A 19,923-nucleotide genomic window follows, 5' to 3' on the forward strand; every position below is an offset into this window, starting at 1 on the left:
ATTTCTTTAGGGACTATACTAAAGCAAGAGAATGTGACAGAATAAACCAAACAGAAGGTCAACAAAATAATTTTTTTACATCAGCACCATACTAAAGCAAGAGAATCCGACAGAATAAATCAAACAGAACTATACAAATACAAAATCAATATAAGCTACTGAAATACTCCTTCAATATCAACCTAATAAACACTAACACTTAGATTCATGTAGTTCATTCACCAGTACAACAATACAAAATCAACTCTGAAAAACCCAAAAACCCACTTCCTACAATCCTATAATTACTCATGTTTCGTCACAATTAATTCAAGCCAAACAGATATAGCTTCTATTTTTTCTTAAACTAATAGCTTCAAGAAAAGCGTTGATATGTAAAATCGGAGAACTAGTTAGGTTACCCATTAAAAGAATCGTCCAAATGCTAGACAAATATTTTGTACAAAAACTACCAAGTCAGGAATAAGAGACTCCATCGAATAATTAAACAAGCCAAAGAAGTCACCAAAAAGCTGAAATGTAGTACTAGAATCCTCCATCTTCAACTACACAGAGGCAAAAAAAGGAGAAGAGAGCAGCACTTCACCTCATCACTTATAGAAATCAGTGTTCTTAGAACCAGATAGATCACCAGCAACCTAAATAAACCAAAAGCAGAAAACAGAAAGCAAAAATTCAAAAACCCCAAACATAGTAACAACAAAATCTGGCCTATCATTTGTGAATGGCTTTTAGAGCATCAATGGCCAACTTTGTTTGTTTCTCCATCACTTCTATTTCCTTCAAATATAGTCGAGCTTTAGCAACCTTTACGGATCGTGACTTCGCCAGCATCTTTTTCCTGTCCTTCTCGCTAATTAACTGGCCGGGGTTTCTCTTGAACCAATCCTCCACATCAGCAGCGCTACCTCCACCTAAAACCATGTCCGAATACATTCCCGAACTACTACCACCAACATTCTTTTCATCAATTTTATTAGTCTCAATACTCTTCACCTTCTCACCATGGCCCCAAATTCTCTTTGACAATTTGAATATTTTCTCCTCGTGAGGCTTGGAAAAACTCCTTTTGGCGACGTTTCCCTGATATTTCCTTTTCAATCCTTTGAGTTTATTCCGTAATTGAGCTTTTGTTGTTTCCGTCTGCAATTTATCCTTTACAAAATTAAGGAATGCATCATAACTGGTTGAAGGTTTGGCCTTGTTTATCGATGAATAATCGAGATGGCCTTGAAGTATTGCCATTTCATCTTCTTCGCTCCATACTCTAAGAGTGGTGCTCTTCACCTCTGAAATTTCCAATTTCCGTTTTCTTGGTGAGTTCGTAAGAGAATGAGTGGACAAATTCTCACTTGAAGGTGTCCACTCTTTGTCCGTGGAACCTTCAACTTGGGGACGTTGGGCCTTTTTCTGCATGTGTTTTTTGTTTTCGGAAACGTTTAGACGAGAATCCATAGAAGCAATATATTATGATTTTGGAAGATTCACTGTTGAGAGGAGAGGAATGGACTTTGCTTTTGAAATGATCACTGTTGACCGTTGAGAGGAGAGGAAGGGAAGCGCAATGATTCCTGAACTACGTTTGTATATATGTATAAGTTTAATTGCCAAATAAATAAAGTACTCCTCCCTTTTTTAAATAAATAGTGTTTTAATAGTAGTTAGGCCATGAAAATCAAATATTTTTCATTTTATTTGGTATTTGTGTTTGATTATAGTTTTTGCAAAGAATATTTGCTTGTTTAAATGTATTGAAAGTGAAAAAAGTGGGAAAAAAAGCGAAAAATAAGTTTTGGTTGTTTTCCAAATTTCAAGTTGTATTTGAAATTTTTATGGCCAAACACCATAAAGTGAAAAAAGTGAAAAAAATATTCCCACAAAAAGTGAATAATTCACATGGACAAACGGCCCTAAGCTTTCATTTTATTTTAAATTAAGTGGTGTTTTAAAGTTTTGAGAAGAAATTAATTTTATTCTTTCAAATTTACTCTTATTCACATAACAAATAATCATTAAGTAGCTTTTCTTTCTACGCATTTAATTAGAATAAATTAGTAAAAATACTTCTAATTTTTTAGGAATAAGCATTTTCTTAAGTGGTGTGAAGCTAAAAAAACCATTTATTATAAACAGAAGGAGTATCATTCTTGGAGGTAAATTGTGTGACCTCATGTGAAAAACACAATTGCTGAATCCCATTTTTTTGAGGGGTCTGTGAGAGCACATTGCCATAAGTCATATACAGCATAATTTAAGCAAATTTCTAATGACTTATGGCACCGGGAAAAAAAAATGCATATGTATCATTTGGAAATTAACACACGGGTTTCATTCTTTTATTTTATAGCATTTCATTCTTACATGTGAAGTACGTATTTCAACTACTACTTCTTCCGTCTATTTTTACTTGTCCTGTATGTTAAAAATAATTGTTCAATTTTACTTATTCAGTTTGAAAAATCAAGAGTTAATTTATCATTTAATACCTATTTTATCCTTATTATTAATTATTGGGTTGAAAAATTCAAGAAAATTTTAGTGATTGCACAATTTTTAAGATATGTTATATTAATTTTAATCATTAGATTACTTAGTAATAATTAGGGGTAATATAGTAAATTGTCATTCTATTTTTTTACTACTTAATAGGCTTGCCAAGTCAATACATGATAAATAAAAATGGATAGAGAAATTATCACTTTTCAATCATTTTCCTCTTCTAATTAAAATGAAGTCTTTCAAAATTTGTTTAATCATAGCACATCAAAATATATTTAGTTTATTAAGACTGTTTACCTCCGAAAGTGGATAACAATTAAATTTGTAAGTGGTTAATAAGATATGTGGTTAGATTAATTTATAGCATAAGATAACATTAAGTAAATAATAGTATATTTGATAAATAATAGTAGAGGAAACTTAGGAAGTCAAGTTTAGGAGCTCTGCGAACTGATCCGGTTTGGAGGTTGCTCTCTCTAACTGAACCAAAATACTTAAGAAGATTTCACTGCCACTTTTCTGATTACAAAATGTATAGAATAATGAAAAACTAACCTAAAAAAAGGAAAGGGTAGACCCTATTTATAGCTAACAATATATGAGCCTTAGTACAATGTAAGAAAAAACCTTTCTAGAAAAACCCTAAAATGAATAAGGCTGTGTCCGTACGGTCTGACACCCCTACAAATATCAGCACAAGTGACGGAAAGATCAAATGACGCGTGGCTTGTTCCATAACGGATTCCCCGGACCTATGCTGAGTGTGCTCTCTTCTGGCTCGGGTTTTCCGTGCACATCAAAATACCCTTGGTCTTGACGCAGAGTTAAATGTACTCACGACTCCTCGATTTTCATTCCTACCGGTTGTTACGACCCTGCTCTCCCTCGATTTCATATCGGGCGGCTTTAAACTTTATCCCGATTTTTACCGGGCACAAGTTGCATCTGTTTTTACCGCATACAAAGACCATTTACGTGAGTTGTTACAAGAAATGGAGAGAACGAAGATGCTTGGATTTTTGTTCATTGGAACGAAAAAAAAAAAAAACTCCGTCTGTCTTAATTTATGTCATACTTTATTTTTTAGTCTGTCTAAAAAAGAATGTTATCTTTTTATATTTAAAAATAATTTAACTCTATTAGATGATTTATAGCCACACATTTGTTTAAGGCTTGTTTTGAACCATAAATTTCAAAATTTTCATTTATTTGTTAAATTTCATGGCAAGTCAAATATTGTTGCATAAATTAAGACGGCGGGAGTAGTAGACTTTGTTTGACTAAACGTTAATTAATGCAAATTTTCGGTAATTGGTTAGGCCTGCGGAGAGAAGCGCAATGGATTTCTCTTTTCCAATGTAAAATTACTGCAAAACTTTAAATGGTTGTCTTCTTTCATTAAAAAAAGAAAGAAGAAAAAAAAGAGTATATGATACAAAGCGGGGCGAAGGAAGAGTACTACGTGGTTCAGACAAAGTTAACATAGCTTTTGTTTAAATTTTGTACTCCCGTCACATTTTAATTATCGTTTTTAGCTCAAAAACTTTATCTCAAATAATTGTCAATTTAGGAATTCAAGATTAAAGTTGACAATTGTTTCAACTATATCATTAACATAAAAAAGAAAAAAAAAACTTCTCAATTTTTCTAAAAAAATGTAATAAATAGGAGTAACTTAGTGAATCATATCTCGTATTTAATTATTTTTTTAATGGGCGTGAAAATATCTAAAACAACAGTCAAAATGGGACCGATGGAGTAACGTTTGTTTAAATCTTGTACTCCTCCGTCCCATTTTAATTATCGTTTTAGCTCAAAACTTTTGTCTCAAAATTATAGTCACTTTGAATTGTTGGCAATTATTTCCAACTATACCTTTAATATTAAAGAAGTACGCACAATATTTAAGAGGAAAAATCAGTCTACATTTAATAAATAGAGGTAACTTATAGTAAACTATACCTCGTATTTACTATTTTCTTAATGGGCGTTAAAGAGCTAAAGCACAGTTCATATAGGACGAAAAGCAAATATATATATATATATATCAAGATATTCATTAAATATATAAATATTTAATTGCGAGCTCAATATGTTATTGTTTACCCCAAATTTGGATAATCAATTAAATTTGTGAGTAGGTATAGGATATGTGGTTAAGCCTCAATCCATTTGGCGGAAAAAGATATATATGGATATGATATGAAGAAAGTAATAATGATCAGAGATTCGTCATAGATTTATGGATCAAATAATATATGAGTGTTGCTTGATTGAACAGATTTAAGAGATGAACACAATGAATCCGGACCAAATCTGATATTGAGATAGAGAGAATTTGTATATATTTGCTATTACAAGTGTTATAAAGTTCAAGAAGCCAACCCCTTAAAAGGAGGGCAATGACCCCTATTTATAGTATTGCCCCATGGGCTTCATACAACATGAGACCCTAAAAAATAAAGAAAAACTCTGAAAGGGATTAGGTTGGATTAGGTGGGTCGTACGGTCTGACACCCGTACGATTGACAGTTAAATATGGCAGGACGTTATCGACGCGTGACAATCGCGCAACGGATATCCCGGACCAACGGACACGATCAAACTGACCAACGGCCACGATCAACTCGCCTATGGAGAAACTGGACCAAATGAAGATCTTTACTCCCTTCGGTCCAAACATTCCTCCGGTCCAGAAAGAAACTCTTCGTGCATGTGCTCGTCCCTCTTTTCCTTCGGTTTCTGGTCTTACCGGTTTTAACATATATCCGATTTTTACCGTATACAGATAGTCCTCACACTTTCCGGACCGTAGTTTTATCGGAGTAACGGAAGTGGTTGAATCAAGAAACCGGCGTCTCAATTTATCCGTTGTTATCTTTTCATTTTGGCGGGAACAGTTGCGTCACGTCCTTCTGTCATCGGCCACATGTCCCATCCCGGATGATCACCTCTGACAACCGCCGTAACGCACGTCGCTTTCAAGTCGTTTCTCATTAATTATGGGACACGTGGCATCCCTCGGTTGGCTGGGGTTTGTAACGGCCCTGATCCCACGCCTATATATCGCCCTTTACCTCTTCACTTCGACATTTTTACCTCTTCATCTCTTCACTTCTCTGTTTCAAGTTCTCCGCCTCTTATCCATTTCATTTCTTCACTTATAATCATTTGAATACTCACATTTCTTGTTGATTCGCTGCTTACACTACGTGAAAAGAAACGATTCTGCCAACTTCTCCACTAGCCGTTCTTGTGTGTTACTCCTTCCTCCTCTCGTTCTTTACTTTTTTTGAATTCTTTGACTGTTCCCTTCACTTTCTAACTTCTTTTTCGAATTCACCCAATCTCTCTTTTCCATATTTTCAAATGTCTGCCAACACCGAAACCACTTCCCATGATGTCCCCTCGGTCTCTTCTCAAGGAACTGAGCCAACTTCTCCAGCTAAGGCTAAAACCACCTTCGAGCCCATTGCCTCGGATATTGTTCCGTCCAAACCTAATTTCAATAAAGATTTCGAGGTTGAAAAACCTTCTCCGGTATCCGATAGAGGGTTCGATGTGAGACGATATCCCTCATCCATTACTGAGGATAAACTCGACTTAGTCCGGGCTGATTGTGGATGGGAAAGCCGTTCGGTCCAAGTTTTTGCCCCCGGTCCGGACGAATCAATCACCGACCATCGGGAAGGCTTCTTATACGTTTATACTTACCCTTTCACCCTCAAGCTCGACCCCCCGGTCGATCCGGTCATCTTAGACATGTGCCGGACTTACAACGTGACCTTGGCACAGATTGGTTCAATTGTTTGGAGGGTCGTGGCCTGCCTTCGGCTGTTGGCCAATAATGCAGAAAAGGAATTCACGCTGGCCCACTTAATACGGCTATACTCCCCGAGATTGTTCCGGGGTGGTGTAATAAAACTCGCAAAGCGTAGTCGGAATCCAATGTTTTCAAAAATGGATGAAGATAGAGACCGGGGCTGGTTGGAGCGATATGTCCGAGTGCGGACCTCGGACATCATTCCGGACAATTACATGCCTTTTCCGGAAAGGTGGAAAATAAGCGTAAGTCTCAATTCTTTTAATAATTGCTTTTGTATGTTTTGTCAAACTTCAGTTCCACTTTCTCACTACTTGTCTTCTTATTTATATTAGCCGTGGGTTGGATTCCTCCGGTCGTCCAGAATCTCAATGAATGGGTCACTGCTCTCCTCAGCCAACATGCCCACGACGATCGGACGTGGGGTCACCTGTCACGTGGCCGATGGGTCGCCCAGAACCACAGTAATACTTTCCTTCTATCCGTATTCATTGCATCCTCTACCCTTCTGTAACATCTTCGATTTTCAGGTTTACCTAAAGGCTCGGTGAATCCAAGGACGGAGTCAGTAGCTGAACCCGCAACGTCGGCACCCGAGTTCGATTCAGCGGGTGCATCTCGTATCCTTGCTGCTGCCGCTAAGAGAAAAAGGCCCTCAGACAAAGGGCAGAAACCGAAGAAAAGGGTGAGGAGTGTCGTTAGGACCTTAAGGGATGAAGCAGAGCCCGAGCTCCTCGTTCGGAGGATCAGTGTTGCCCCTTCCGTGGCTTCCATTCCGGAAGGGGGCATTACTGTTTCACCACCTCCTTCAGTTGGGGAAGAACCTTCAGCTCCGGCATTATACACAGGTGAGGAAGAAATTCATTACCCGACTCCTCTAAGGTCGATTGAATTCATTGATATTTCAGGCGATGCTTCTTTCAAAGACACCCTTCTGCAAAGGACGAGAAGACCTGGGGAGGCACCCGCTGCCGAAGCCGGTCAAAGGACTGAGCCGGTTCCGGAGACCGAAGTCCCCATTGATGTCGATCCGATGCCCGACCATGAGGTTGCTGCAACTTCGGAGATCCCTGCCTTTGCCGAAGCTGCTGGAGTCCTTCTGAGTTCTCCAACTCCGGTTCCAAGATCGGATGTGTTCGAAGATATGTTCTCGGACACTCCTCCTGCTACCGGCGAAGCTGCAGGTTTCGGACATCTCCCGATCCCTCGAGCCACGAGGGCGGCTAGTCGGACCACCGAGTCCGGTGCTAGGGACAGCTTGGTGCGCACCTTTCCCGCCCCAAGTGTGGAACCGAGGAGGACAAGGTCGGCTGTGATCACTGTTCCTGAGAATTGCAGCTTTCTTTCTCTCCCGGTGGGTGTGGCGAGCTACCTGAGGCCCCTTGTCTCGGACTCGGACCAACGGAAGATGAACAGAGTCCCTTGGCAGTGCCTCATTAACGAGGGTATGCACGCGGGCAATCGGGTAAGTTTATCAACCATCTTTGCATAATTTCATTGAGAATTTTAATCTCACTTAAAGTTTCTGACTTCATTTGCAGAGGGTGGTGCTTGTCAACGAAGCCTTTGTCCGTGCTCAGCAAGAGGTGGACGATCTTAAGGGCCAACTGGATGCCCAAGGCCCAGACACGGAGAAATTTCAGCACCTTCTGTGTTACACCTCGGAAATTTCGCTGTACTTGTATGATGAGTGGAATGATGAAAAATTGAGTGAATGATGTTTTATTAAGTCGGGAATGGCTAATTAAGAATTTTTGGAAATAAGAAAGTCGCGGAAAATTTTCCAGCACAGTGGTCGTATATGGCACTAGACGGCCCGTAAAGTGATTTACGGACCGTATAGTGCAGTCGTCCTCCAGCTTGTCAAAAATCTCAACTTTCTGTAAATGTTGAATATGGTTAAATACGACCCAGTTTACGGCCCGTAAACCAGGTCATAAACTACCATGTCCATCAGCCAAAACTTTCTGTCTTTGAAATGGTTAAACACGACTTGGAGGACGGCCCGTAAACTGGTTTACGGACCGTAAACCTCAATCGTAAATCGCCATAATCCCCAGCCAAACTTTCTGTTTTTGGAATGCTTAAAAACGACCACAGTGGACGGACCGTAAATCAAAATACGGTCCGTATATGGTGGTTTACGACCACTGTTCACCCCGACAAGAATTCATTAAAGATCAGATTTTGTGATTTTAAAAAGGGACTTATGCTTCATATTACTTCATTATTCATCCAACCACTCAAGAGACCTCTAGAATATTCCAAATAATTCCTCCATAAGAATTCAAGAGAATTAAGGGGAATATCAAGACCAACAACACTAATTTCATGGAATCAAGTGTAAGAACACATCAAAGGATCTTCTAAGTCAAGAAATTCCCAAGAAGGTGGAACTAGGGTTGTGGCTAATTGAACTATTTCAACTTAAGGATTGTTCAACCATCATCCAAGGTAAGTTTTATGATTATTCCATGTAGTTTGAAGTATTGGAAAGCCTAGACACTTGAAATGTAGAAGAACATAGAAATGGGTCATTATTGAGTGAATAGTGACATAAATGAATGATAGTGGAATTGAACTATGAATATTGAAGTGTTGTGAATACAAATACGTTATAAATGATGTTTTTATCATGAAACAAGCATTAAATGCATGAAAACGCAAGGATGAGCTAGAAGTAGAAATAAGGGAAAATTGGAGGAAAATGGTGGATTTTGCCAAATGTACGTAAATGACGATTGTCGATTATGATATTGCGAATAATATTATGAATATTGGGAGTTGATATAGAAAGTGAGAAAAGTAGTATGAGCGAAGGAAGCGTTGTCTGACTTCTCCTAGAATTAGCGACACGTTCTTATAGTCAGTTACTAATGTTGATACGAATTCTCTTATGAAGGTAACGACGTGATATCGATGGAGAACAAGTGAGCGATATCTTAGCTAAACGACCAAGGTATGTGAGGCTAGTCCTTCTTTCTAATGGCATGAATCCTTTAACTTGAATCCCTATTCCTTTCATGAGTTCTTGCGTTCTAAGAAGTTAAAAGCTCATACTTATGAATGTCTATATGAGATAAGTTATACGATGTGATGACACTAGAATGATGATGATGTTATTCCTTACCTACACTCACCTCATGTACTAGTCCTTTCAAGGTGAGGCGGAATGTCCATGATGGTTCCATAATGTAATCGGGGGATCACGACCTTACGTCACCCCGATAGAGTAAAGTTGATCATGAGTCAAATATACGCATTATGATAAGATAAGTATTTTATGATAAGCATATTACTATGAGCATTTACATTGAGCATGTCATGAGCATTTCACACCGGGCCTAGTTGGCCGGGCAGACACCGCTTCGGCGGGCGGCGATACGGATACACCACGACCTACGGGCGTGGGCAGACACCACTAGTGGGCGGCATGAGATGGTACCCCGGACGCGGGAGGCCTGGACGCGGGCTAATATTATTGATTATCACACCGTTCCGACATGGACGGGAAGCTTGCGTATGATGCATACATGTTATGATGATGAGTAAGACAGCATGCATTACTTCATGTATGATTATCAGTCAGATTCAGTTGTCTCATATTGATGATATCCTTATATTACTGATGTTTCCTTTCATTATGTACGCCTTTCATACTCGGTACAATATTCGTACTGACGTCCTTTCTTCGGACGCTGTGTTCATGCCCACAGGTAGACAGGGAGGAGAGCTTGGCCCAGGTCCTCAGTAGCTGTCAGCTGATAGATAACACTCCATTGTTCGGAGGTGCTTATGACTATTCTTTTGATGTACATTCATATATGCATATTTTGGGCATGACGGAGTCTTGTTCCGTCCATGTATTCATTATGTTAGTAGAGGCTCGTAGATACGCAGTGTGGGTTAGATGGTCTCACAAGATGTTTTCATATGTATGCGTATTATTTTGATGGCCAAGGGGAAAATGTATATAAAGTATTTATATTTTGATTAAATATGATTTTCCTACAATTGGTATGTAAAATTGATAAAAGAGCATTAAATGAGCGAGACCAGCAGTAGAGGAAGCGGTGCTCGGTAATTGCTCCGGGTACCCGTCGCGGCCCCTAGCTGGGTCGTGACATTCTGCGGGTGAAGCAGGATGAGTTGAACAGAGCAGTTACTCTTTCCAACCTCCAACCCGAGCTCGATGCAACAAAGGCTGAAAACCGTCGATTAAAGGGTGAGCTGGCCAAGATGGTCGAATATAACCGGAGTCTCGAAGCGGACAAGATCGGCCTTAGCCGAGATAACACTCGTTTTTCCTCAAAGCTTGGTGAGCTCGAAACCACCATCTCTTAACTCTGGGAGGAGCTGGACTCTGTCAAGTCTGAAGCTACGAGCATGACCGAGAGGCATTGGCTGCTCGAATCTGAAAGTGCCCGGTATAAAGAGCGTATGAGGGTGTTTGACGAGAAAGCGGAGAAGAGGGCCCAGATATGTGATGATCTAAAAACCGAGCTCGCGGAGACAGTTGGTGCTAATGATACTCTCAAGGCCGAGCTCAAGTCGGCCACTCAAATGCAAAAGGTCCTCGAAGAAGATCGGGATGCTCTGATGGCAAAGCTAGCCAAGGCCGAGGCCGATTTGGAAGAAGCTCTAAAGAGCGTGGAGGCCGCCGAGGCTAATACTACTATTGCTGCTGAGTACGAAAAGTGGAAGTCTCGGAGGATCACCCTTGAGCAAGCCGAGCATGGATTTGCGGATCTTCCGACGTTGATACTTGAAGCAAAAAGAGTCGAGGAAGAGGCTAAGTGTGCCCTCGGGGCTGACTCCGACGACTCCGAGCGGACAGTGTTCGAGCACTCCGAATCCAGCCATACCGGATAGATTAAGGCCTGTACTTAGCCTTTTATTTTTTTTGTCTTTGCAGGAGTCTCCAATGTAAAATCCTTTGTATAAATAGAACATGCGTTTTTCTTGATTCTTTACTTTGTTTGAATGTTTGCTATGATTTCTGCCTGAATTGTCGGTCCGTTTTAAGGAGTCATTATTTCTGACAGTGCTGAATATCGACTTTTCTCTTCATCCGGTACATTTTGTCCGGGAATTTTATGGAGTTTTTGCCCGTGGGACTTATGTTATGCTTTGTGAATTCAGACGTCTCCGAATCACGATAGGCATTTTTAGGGCCGGTATTTTTCGGACACCTGAATCTCAGCCTTAGCTGAATTTTGATGTAACAGTCCCCGTTTGAGGGATTAACAATTTTGGCTCGATTAACTATGACCTTGTTGCCTTTGTTGAATTTCGACCGTAGTGCCCGACATAGGGTATATGAATGAAGTAATGCCGAAATACGGCGATAATCATCGGGGTAGTGTTTTAACAAGAAGACATCTGAGATATCGTTATCCGAACTTTCGATGATTTTTGTATTGCAAGTATTTGTACATACATTATGGGAATTTTGTTTCCTTCTGCTTTTGCCGTAGCAAATACTAAATGGACACGATTCATTCTGATCGTTTGGCCCTTACATCGAAAACTACTGCAGAAGGTCCGGTCTTGGCTTTGCCGTAACAACTATTGAGTGGACACGATTCATTCTGATCGTTTGGTCCTTACATTGAAACCTACTGCCGAAGGTCCGGTCTTGGTTTGTTGAGCTTCTCCGTTTTCCGTTGACCGGACTAAACTTCGATGTGGGCGTAATAGCCCCCTAGCGCGTATCCGAGCTGCAAGTTCGGGTGAGTGCTATTAAGTCCCTACTCGCAGGGTGTGACCCCGAGTTTTCGGGCGTTTGTCCTTTATCTTCGTCGAGTAACACGTTGTACTTGTTGCCTCATTAAAAACTTTTGTCGGAAAACCCATTTTGGGACAAAACCGTACTAAGGAAAAGAGTGCAACACGTGTTTTCAGGCCTATATTCTATCTTTATCCGGTACTTGACTCCCTGCAAAAAAGAAAGGTTAATAGGAAAACACGGGGAGTCCATACCTTAGCAGTAGTATCTTTTCAGATGAGCCACATTCTAGTTATTGCGCAACCGTTGCCCGTCTATGGATTCCAACTGGTACGATCCTTTGCCCGTTACCTCGGTTATCTTGTACGGTCCTTCCTAGTTCGGACCCAGTTTTCCTTCATTGGGATTCTTGGTGTTTAAAGTAACTTTCCGAAGCACCAAGTCCCCAACTTGGAAATGTCGAAAATTGGCTCTCCGATTGTAGTACCTTTCCATTCTCTGTTTTTGGGCTGCAATGCTGTTATATCCCGTATTTTATACGTTCGGATATTCCAAAGTAGTCGTGACGAAGTAAAGGGAATGACCATTTTCAAAAAATTATGTTAATGTACAAGTTGGTTATAAATATCAATTATGGACATTACTAGAATGGAAATGTTGAGGAAGGCCAAGGGTAAGAAGGAAAATTCGCAAAAGGGTTCATGGTAATATTGCAGAAAGAATAGGGGCAAAATGGGGATTTCCAAAAATAAAAATAAAAATATCAAGAATGTTCTTGAAGGGCCCTTGGCCGTGTGGCATGCCCCTATATGTCCACATTTTATTTAATGGGGGTTAATTATGTACATGAGTAGACAAAGCTTGCAAGAGAAGCCAACCAAGTCATCTTTTATGACTTAGAGAAATTTCTAGAAACTTTGAGAAAAATTGGAAGGGAAAAGAAGGGAGAAAAACGTCCAAGAGGCATGTGCATGGTCATGTGCCATTACTTATATATATATATATATATAAGTGATGAAATGGTAAGAAAAATTCATCATTTGAACTCTAGAGAATTCAAGAGAAATGGAGAAAGAAAAAGAATAAGGGGGCGACCAAGAGAGGGGCTGGCCGAACCAGCCCCATGAAATTGATCATAAAAAATTGTTTCTTCATGCTTTCATGCTAATTGGAGGGTCCTCTTCGATGTGGAGTAGTTGTTGGAACAAGAAAACTATTCGTTTTGCCAAAAAAATACTCCTAGCCGTGTGAAGAAGTGGAAGGGAGAAGGTAAAATTCAATCCTTTCTTGCATGTGTTATGGTTGTTTAAACATGTTGTCATGTGTTGAAATAGATGAAACTCATGAAACCTTGCATGATTAAAGGGGTAGTTGTGGATATAGGTGGTTGGTGTAGGAGGAATGAATTGAATTGATTTAGTATTCTTGATTGATTGTTGTGTAGATTCTATGATGAAAATGAATGTTTCATGACTCGTGTTGAAGTTGTAATGGTTGTAAGATTTCGGGTGGCATGTGTGCCTATGATGAATTAACCTTACTTAGTGTTCTAATTGTTGTGGTGAACTCCATAATGTAGGATAGATGAAAAGGGTGAAATTCATCAAGATATGTATAGTGTTGTGTGGCCGTGTGTTGCAAGATTGGCCGTGTATATGTGTTGTGTTGTGTGAGAGGATTGAATTAACTATATGTAGTATGTGGCTTGTTGTTGTAATATATAGAAAAGATGGACGAAAATGCATGAAAATATGTAAGAAGAGGTTATGGTCAAATAAGAGGCGTTTTGGTAAGCTAAGGTAAATCGATGTTATTTGACATTCTAGTTGTCGTCGTCATGGATTATGTGATGAAGAATGAAGGTTGTTGTTGAAGTTAGCATACATGAATGATAATGACATACACGGTTGTTGTTGTTGAGTTGGAGTGTTTCGGGCAAAGTAATATATTGACTAAGTCGTGGAAAGATTATGTGAATTGAATTGAATTGAATTGAATGTTGGAATGTTGTTAGAATGAATTGCTAATATTGTTGTTGATTTGGCCGGGTTAAATTCCCGGATTGATGTTGTTGATTTGGGGCCGAGCCATATTCTCGGGGTGGTGTATTTACAGGGGAGATGCTGCCAAAATTTCGGCAGAATATAAATGAATGTGTTTGAAAGGTTAAGGCAAGTATATGACAAAGGATCTAACGAATGTGTGAACCCCTTGAATGTAGATAAACAAGTTGGACGAATAAGCGTACCTAGTAAGGCGCGGCGCAGGTATGTTAAGGCTCGTCCCTTTCTTTCTATGGCATGATCCCGATGTTATAATTTTGTAATTGTTTCCATGTCGTCCGTGTTTTGAAAGTTAGATGTCTATGATTCTAAGGTATGCTTACTTCCCCGATAACCCGTCAATGTTTTCCAAAATGTTCGTATTTCTCTAAAATAAAGGTTATGGTGTCACAAGCTGTTATGGCAAGGACGATGGATATGTTTCACGATGACAATGATGAGGTCAAGATTGAGAATGTTCTATGATGATTATGATAAGAATGATTTTCCAAAAATGACTTCTGAAATGTTCATAAAAGGTTCTGAACTTCAAACGCTCATAACTTCCGTATACTAATTCCGATTGACCCGAAATATGTTCTGAGTCCTCATATGTTCCCCATAACGTCCTTATTCTCAAAAGCTAGAAGTTATGAATTCAAAACATGATTTCCTTTCCATAAGTTATAAATGTTTTCCAAAATATACATTTTTCTCCAAAATCCAAGTTTTACGATTTTGAAAGTTTTTATAACTAAAACAACGACTACGAAGTTATGATGACAATAATGAAGCCAGACATGAGAAAGTGTCTATGACGAATATGCCAAGGATATGTTCTTACCATGAATACGACGATATGAAACGTTAAGCTACTTTTGGATAATGACTATTTTAAAGGTTTTAAAGTACACGAAGTAATATGTTATGATCCTGTTTTATGTTTTCCCGAGATAATGTTCTTCATTGATAGTCTCGCCTTATAATTGTTCTTTCAAGGCGTGACCAGACGACCATGATGATTCCATAATACAATCGGAGGTTACCGACCTTACGTCACTCCGATAGACACATGACTTTCCTTGGGCTCTCATGCATGCTATATGTATGTATATGGGAGGGGGGAAGGGATACATGTATATGAGGATATGGGGAAGGGAAACATGTTTCATCGCCACCTGGTCAGCTGACATTATCATCCCGGACGCGGGATGCCCGGACGCGGGATATATGGGCGAGCCGACATATTTCGGCGCTATGTGGGCGAGCCGACTTGTTCGGTGCTATGATATGATATGACCCGATAAGCCTGCATGGTTTCCGCCCTAAGTGGCATTCATATGTACAGGTATCTCAATCAGCCTATGATACGCTATATGACTCCCTATGATATGATATGATATGACGTGATATGACATGATACGACAGGATATGATATGATATGATATGATATGACATGATATGATACGATATGACATGATATGACATGATATGATGTGACAAGATATGATATGACATGATATGTTCCCTACGAGATGCCATATGATTCCTTGTGTGATTATCTCCACTGGTACCTCTCCTTGTATTGTCGTTCATGCCTTACATACTCAGTACATTGCTCGTACTGACCCCTCTTCTTCGGGGGTTGCGTTCATGCCGCGCAGGTACTCCCAGATGATTAGAAGACCTTACTGAAGATGTTCCAGCGGAGATGGCGAACTCCATTTGTCCCGGAGAATTGCCAAGCCCAAGTATATGCTATGATGTTTGGTTCCATGTTAGAGACTTTGCAGACAGAGTCATGGATATTGGGTTATCAGTCTGTAAGCGGCTCCAGCAGCCGATATGTTATTATGTTTCATGTCACGAGTCTTGCATGATGTCAGAGTTTACTTATGAAAGAAAAAAAAAATATTGGAAAGCTTACTATGTATTTCCTTCTTTACTGATTCAAGAGTTTCTATACGTAACAAGAGTCAGCGGGTTCGCTCGGCTCCAGGTATGGGGTCGGGTGCCCATCACACCCTAGTAAAGTCGGGGTTTGACAAATGCGGACCAACGCGTTTTCGCGAAGCTCATCCGTGAGGTCGAGTTTTACGGCCATGGCCTCCTCGGTGGTATAGCTGAATCGGAGAGTCGGTTCCCCAAATTCTACGGGGATAAGGGCTTCGGCCCCGTAGACCAACAAGAAAGGGGTTTCTCCCGTGCTTGATTTCGATGTGGTTCTGTAAGCCCACAATACCTCCGGCAACACTTCCCTCCAGTGATGCTTCGACGCTTCAAGTCTTTTCCTCAGATTTTGAATTATTGTTTTATTCGTGGATTCGGCCTGTCCGTTCGCACACGGGTGGTATGGGGTTGATACAATTTTCTTGATCTTAAACCCTTCAAGAAAATCACTGACTTTGCCGCCCACGAACTGAGGTCCATTATCACAAGTTATTTCGGTCGGGATGCCGAAAAGACAGATGATGTGGTCCCATATGAAGTCAATGACTTCCTTCTCTCTGATTTTTCCAAAGGCCTGCTCTTCAACCCATTTGGAGAAATAATCAGTCATAAACAAAATAAAACGGGCTTTACCTGGTGCCCATGGTAATGGACCGACAATGTCCATTCCCGACTTCATGAAAGGCCAAGGTGACACCACCGAATGCAGCAACTCCCGGGCTGATGAATCATCGGAGCATGTCTCTGACACCCATCACACTTCCGGACAATTTTTTCGAATCCTCCTCCATCCGGTTCTAGTAGTAACCGGCTCTTTTAATTTTTCGGACCAAAGATTCTGAACCGGAGTGGTTGCCGCAAGTCCCCTCGTGGACTTCTCTTAAAACATACTCCGTTTCTCCGGGACCCAAACACTTGGCCAGGGGGCCGAAGAAAGATCGTCGATATAATTGACCATCTACCAAGCAGAAACGCGCAACTTTTGTCCTTAGCGACCGGGATTCTTTTGGGTCACTCGGGAGTTTTCCATCTCTTAAGTAATCGACGTACTTGTTGCGCCAATACCAAGTTAAACCCGTTGTGTTTATTTCGGCATACCCGTTCTCTATCGCCGAATTCATCAAGCGCACCGTAGTACCGAGATTAATTTCTCCCCCTTCGACCGAAGATCCCAAATTGGCCAATGCATCGGTTTCGCTATTCTGCTCCCTCGGTATATGCTGCGTAGTCCATTCTTTAAACCGGCGTAGTATCACTTGGACCTTTTCCAAATACCTTAGCATCCATTCATCTTTGACCTCGAAGACGCCATTCACATGGTTAACGACCGAAAGCGAGTCGCACTTTGCTTCAATTATTTCAGCCCCCATACTCCGGGCTAATTCCAAACCTGCAATCATAGCCTCATACTCGGCTTCATTGTTAGTAAATTTAACAGTTCTAATGGATTGTCGAACGATATCCCCGGCCGAGGTTCTAAGGACGATTCCTAGCTCGGAACCTTTGAGGTTCGAGGCTCCGTCCGTGTGTAGCGACCAAATACCCGAGGCTTCCCCCGAGGTTAGCAGAAGTTCTTTCTCAACCTCGGTGACCATAGGGGGGTTAAATCGGCCAAGATCTGGGACTTGATGGCCGTTCTAGGTTTGTATTCAATATCATACCCGCTAATTTCTGCGGCCCATTTAGTTAGTCTACCCAATAATTCCGGCTTGTGCATGATGTTTTTTAGGGGGTAAGTAGTCACTATACATATCAGATGGCATTGAAAGTAGGGCTTGAGTTTTCTAGAAGCGCTTACCAACGCCAATGCCAATTTTTTCAAGTGGGGATAACGGGTCTCCGCATCCCCCAAAAAACGCCACTTACCGCTACCTCGGAGACAGCAAGGTAGTGAAAAAGCTGCTCGTTCGCTTTTGGTGTGTGCAGCAGCGGTGGGATGGACAAGTATCTTTTTAATTTTTGTAAAGCTCTTTGACACTCCGGTGTCCAAACGAAGTCGTTCTTCTTCCTCAGTAAGGAGAAGAAGCGGTTACTCTTGTCCGAGGATCTTGATATGAAAGCGCCGCTATCCTTCCAGTGAGCCTCTGCACTCCTTTGACGTTATTCACTACCTCGATGTCCTCGATGGCTTTGATCTTGTCCGGGTTGATTTCAATACCCCGGTTTGATACCATGAAACCCAAAAATTTACCGGACCGGATGCCGAAGGCACATTTTTCCGGGTTGAGCTTCATGTTATACTTGCGGAGTACATCGAAGGTTTCCTGCAAATGCTTTAAATGGTCCTCTGTTTCCAGGGACTTAACAACCATGTCATCAATATAAACTTCTATTGTTTTCCCTATTTGCTCTTCGAACATTCCGTTAACTAGGCGTTGGTAAGTTGCACCGGCATTTTTTAATCCAAAAGGCATAACATTATAACAGTAAGTCGCATATCGGGTAATAAAGGATGTTTTCTCTTGATCCTCCAGGTGCATCCAGATTTGGTTATACCCGGAGTAGGCATCGAGAAAACTAACATCTCATACCCGGCCGTCGCATCGATCATTCTATCGATGTGAGGCAACGGAAATGAATCCTTCAGGCATGCTTTATTTAGATCCTTATAATCAACGCACATTCAAAATTTATTACCTTTTTTCGGCACCACCACTACATTAGCTAGCTAGCCCGGGTACTTTACCTCCCGGATAGAGCCTATTTTTAAAAGCTTTGTTACCTCATCCTTTACGAAGGCATGTTTTGCCTCTGCCATGGGCCTTCTCTTCTGCTTCACCGAGGGAAACCTCCCGTCTAGGCTGAGTTTGTGTGTTGTCACCTCTGGTGGCACACCTGTCATGTCTATATGGGACCATGCGAAGCAATCGGCATTAGCTCGAAGAAATAAAATTAACTTGTTCCTGAGCTCCGAGGTTAACCCCGTGCCCAGGTTTACCTTTCTGTCCGGTAGATATTCGAACAAGATGATCTGCTCCAGCTCCTCTACTGTTGACTTGGTTGCATCCGAGTCATCCGACATGACGAATGATCTGGGTACACCGAAATCATCCTCTTCATGCCCCGGGTCCAACCCTGCGTGCTGTGATTGCTATTTGATGTCCGTTCTCCCGGTTGAGTCTTTTTGCCTTTGATCCGATCTTTCGGGCTGAGGTGTCGCTTCCTCGACCGCGAACATCTCCCTTGCAGCGGGTTGTTCACCTCAGATGGTTTTTATCCCCTCCGGAGTCAGGAATTTCAGCAACTGATGCAACGTCGATGATACGACCCTCATGCTATGTATCCAGGGTCTACCCAGTAATGCGTTATACTTCATGTCCCCTTCGATTACATAGAACACCATTTGCTGGATAGTGCCATTGATGTTTACTGACAATGAGATCTCCCCCTTTGTGGTTTCGCTCGCCATGTTGAACCCACTGAGGACCCGGGCTACCGGTACGATCTGATCGAGTAGCCTTAACTGTTCGACCACTCTCCACCGGATGATGTTGGCCGAGCTACCTGGGTCAATCAAAATATGTTTAACCTGAGTTTTTAAAGAGAAGTATAGAAATTACCAATGCATCATTATGCGGTTGAATGATGCCTTCTGCATCCTCGTTGCTGAAAGAGATAGAACCCTCGGGTAAATGATCCCGGTTGCGCTTCTCGCGAACAACAGAAACCTTGGCCCGATTCATCACCGGCCCTCGTGGGGCATCGATACCCCGACTATCATGTTGATTATATGATGGGGTTCGACTGGCTCGGCCCTTTTATGAGTCTCCCTTTCCTTGTAGTGACCTTTGGCTCGTTCACTCAGCGATTCTCGGAGATGGCCATTCTTCAATAACCGGGCTACCTCCTCTCTTAGCTGGCGACAATCCTCGGTTCTGTGT

The 19,923-nt window shown here is 41.2% G+C and overlaps 1 protein-coding gene across 1 annotated transcript; it reads right to left on the reverse strand.

Moving 5' to 3' along the window:
• Positions 1-526: 526 nt before the first annotated feature.
• On the reverse strand, positions 527-1,539 carry LOC132624863 (probable transcription factor At4g00390). The gene has a single exon (XM_060339604.1). It carries the CDS (start codon positions 1,453-1,455, stop codon positions 715-717), a length of 741 nt encoding a protein of 246 aa, XP_060195587.1. The 5' UTR covers positions 1,456-1,539; the 3' UTR covers positions 527-714.
• Positions 1,540-19,923: the final 18,384 nt, after the last annotated feature.

The sequence above is a fragment of the Lycium barbarum genome, chromosome 12, assembly GCF_019175385.1.
Source record: "Lycium barbarum isolate Lr01 chromosome 12, ASM1917538v2, whole genome shotgun sequence".
In the NCBI taxonomy this organism is placed as follows: Eukaryota; Viridiplantae; Streptophyta; class Magnoliopsida; order Solanales; family Solanaceae; genus Lycium; species Lycium barbarum.

Coding starts and splice junctions, on each gene's coding strand:
- LOC132624863 (XM_060339604.1), bottom strand. CDS start 1,455: ATGGATTCTCGTCTAAACGTTTCCGAAAACAAAAAACACATGCAGAAA.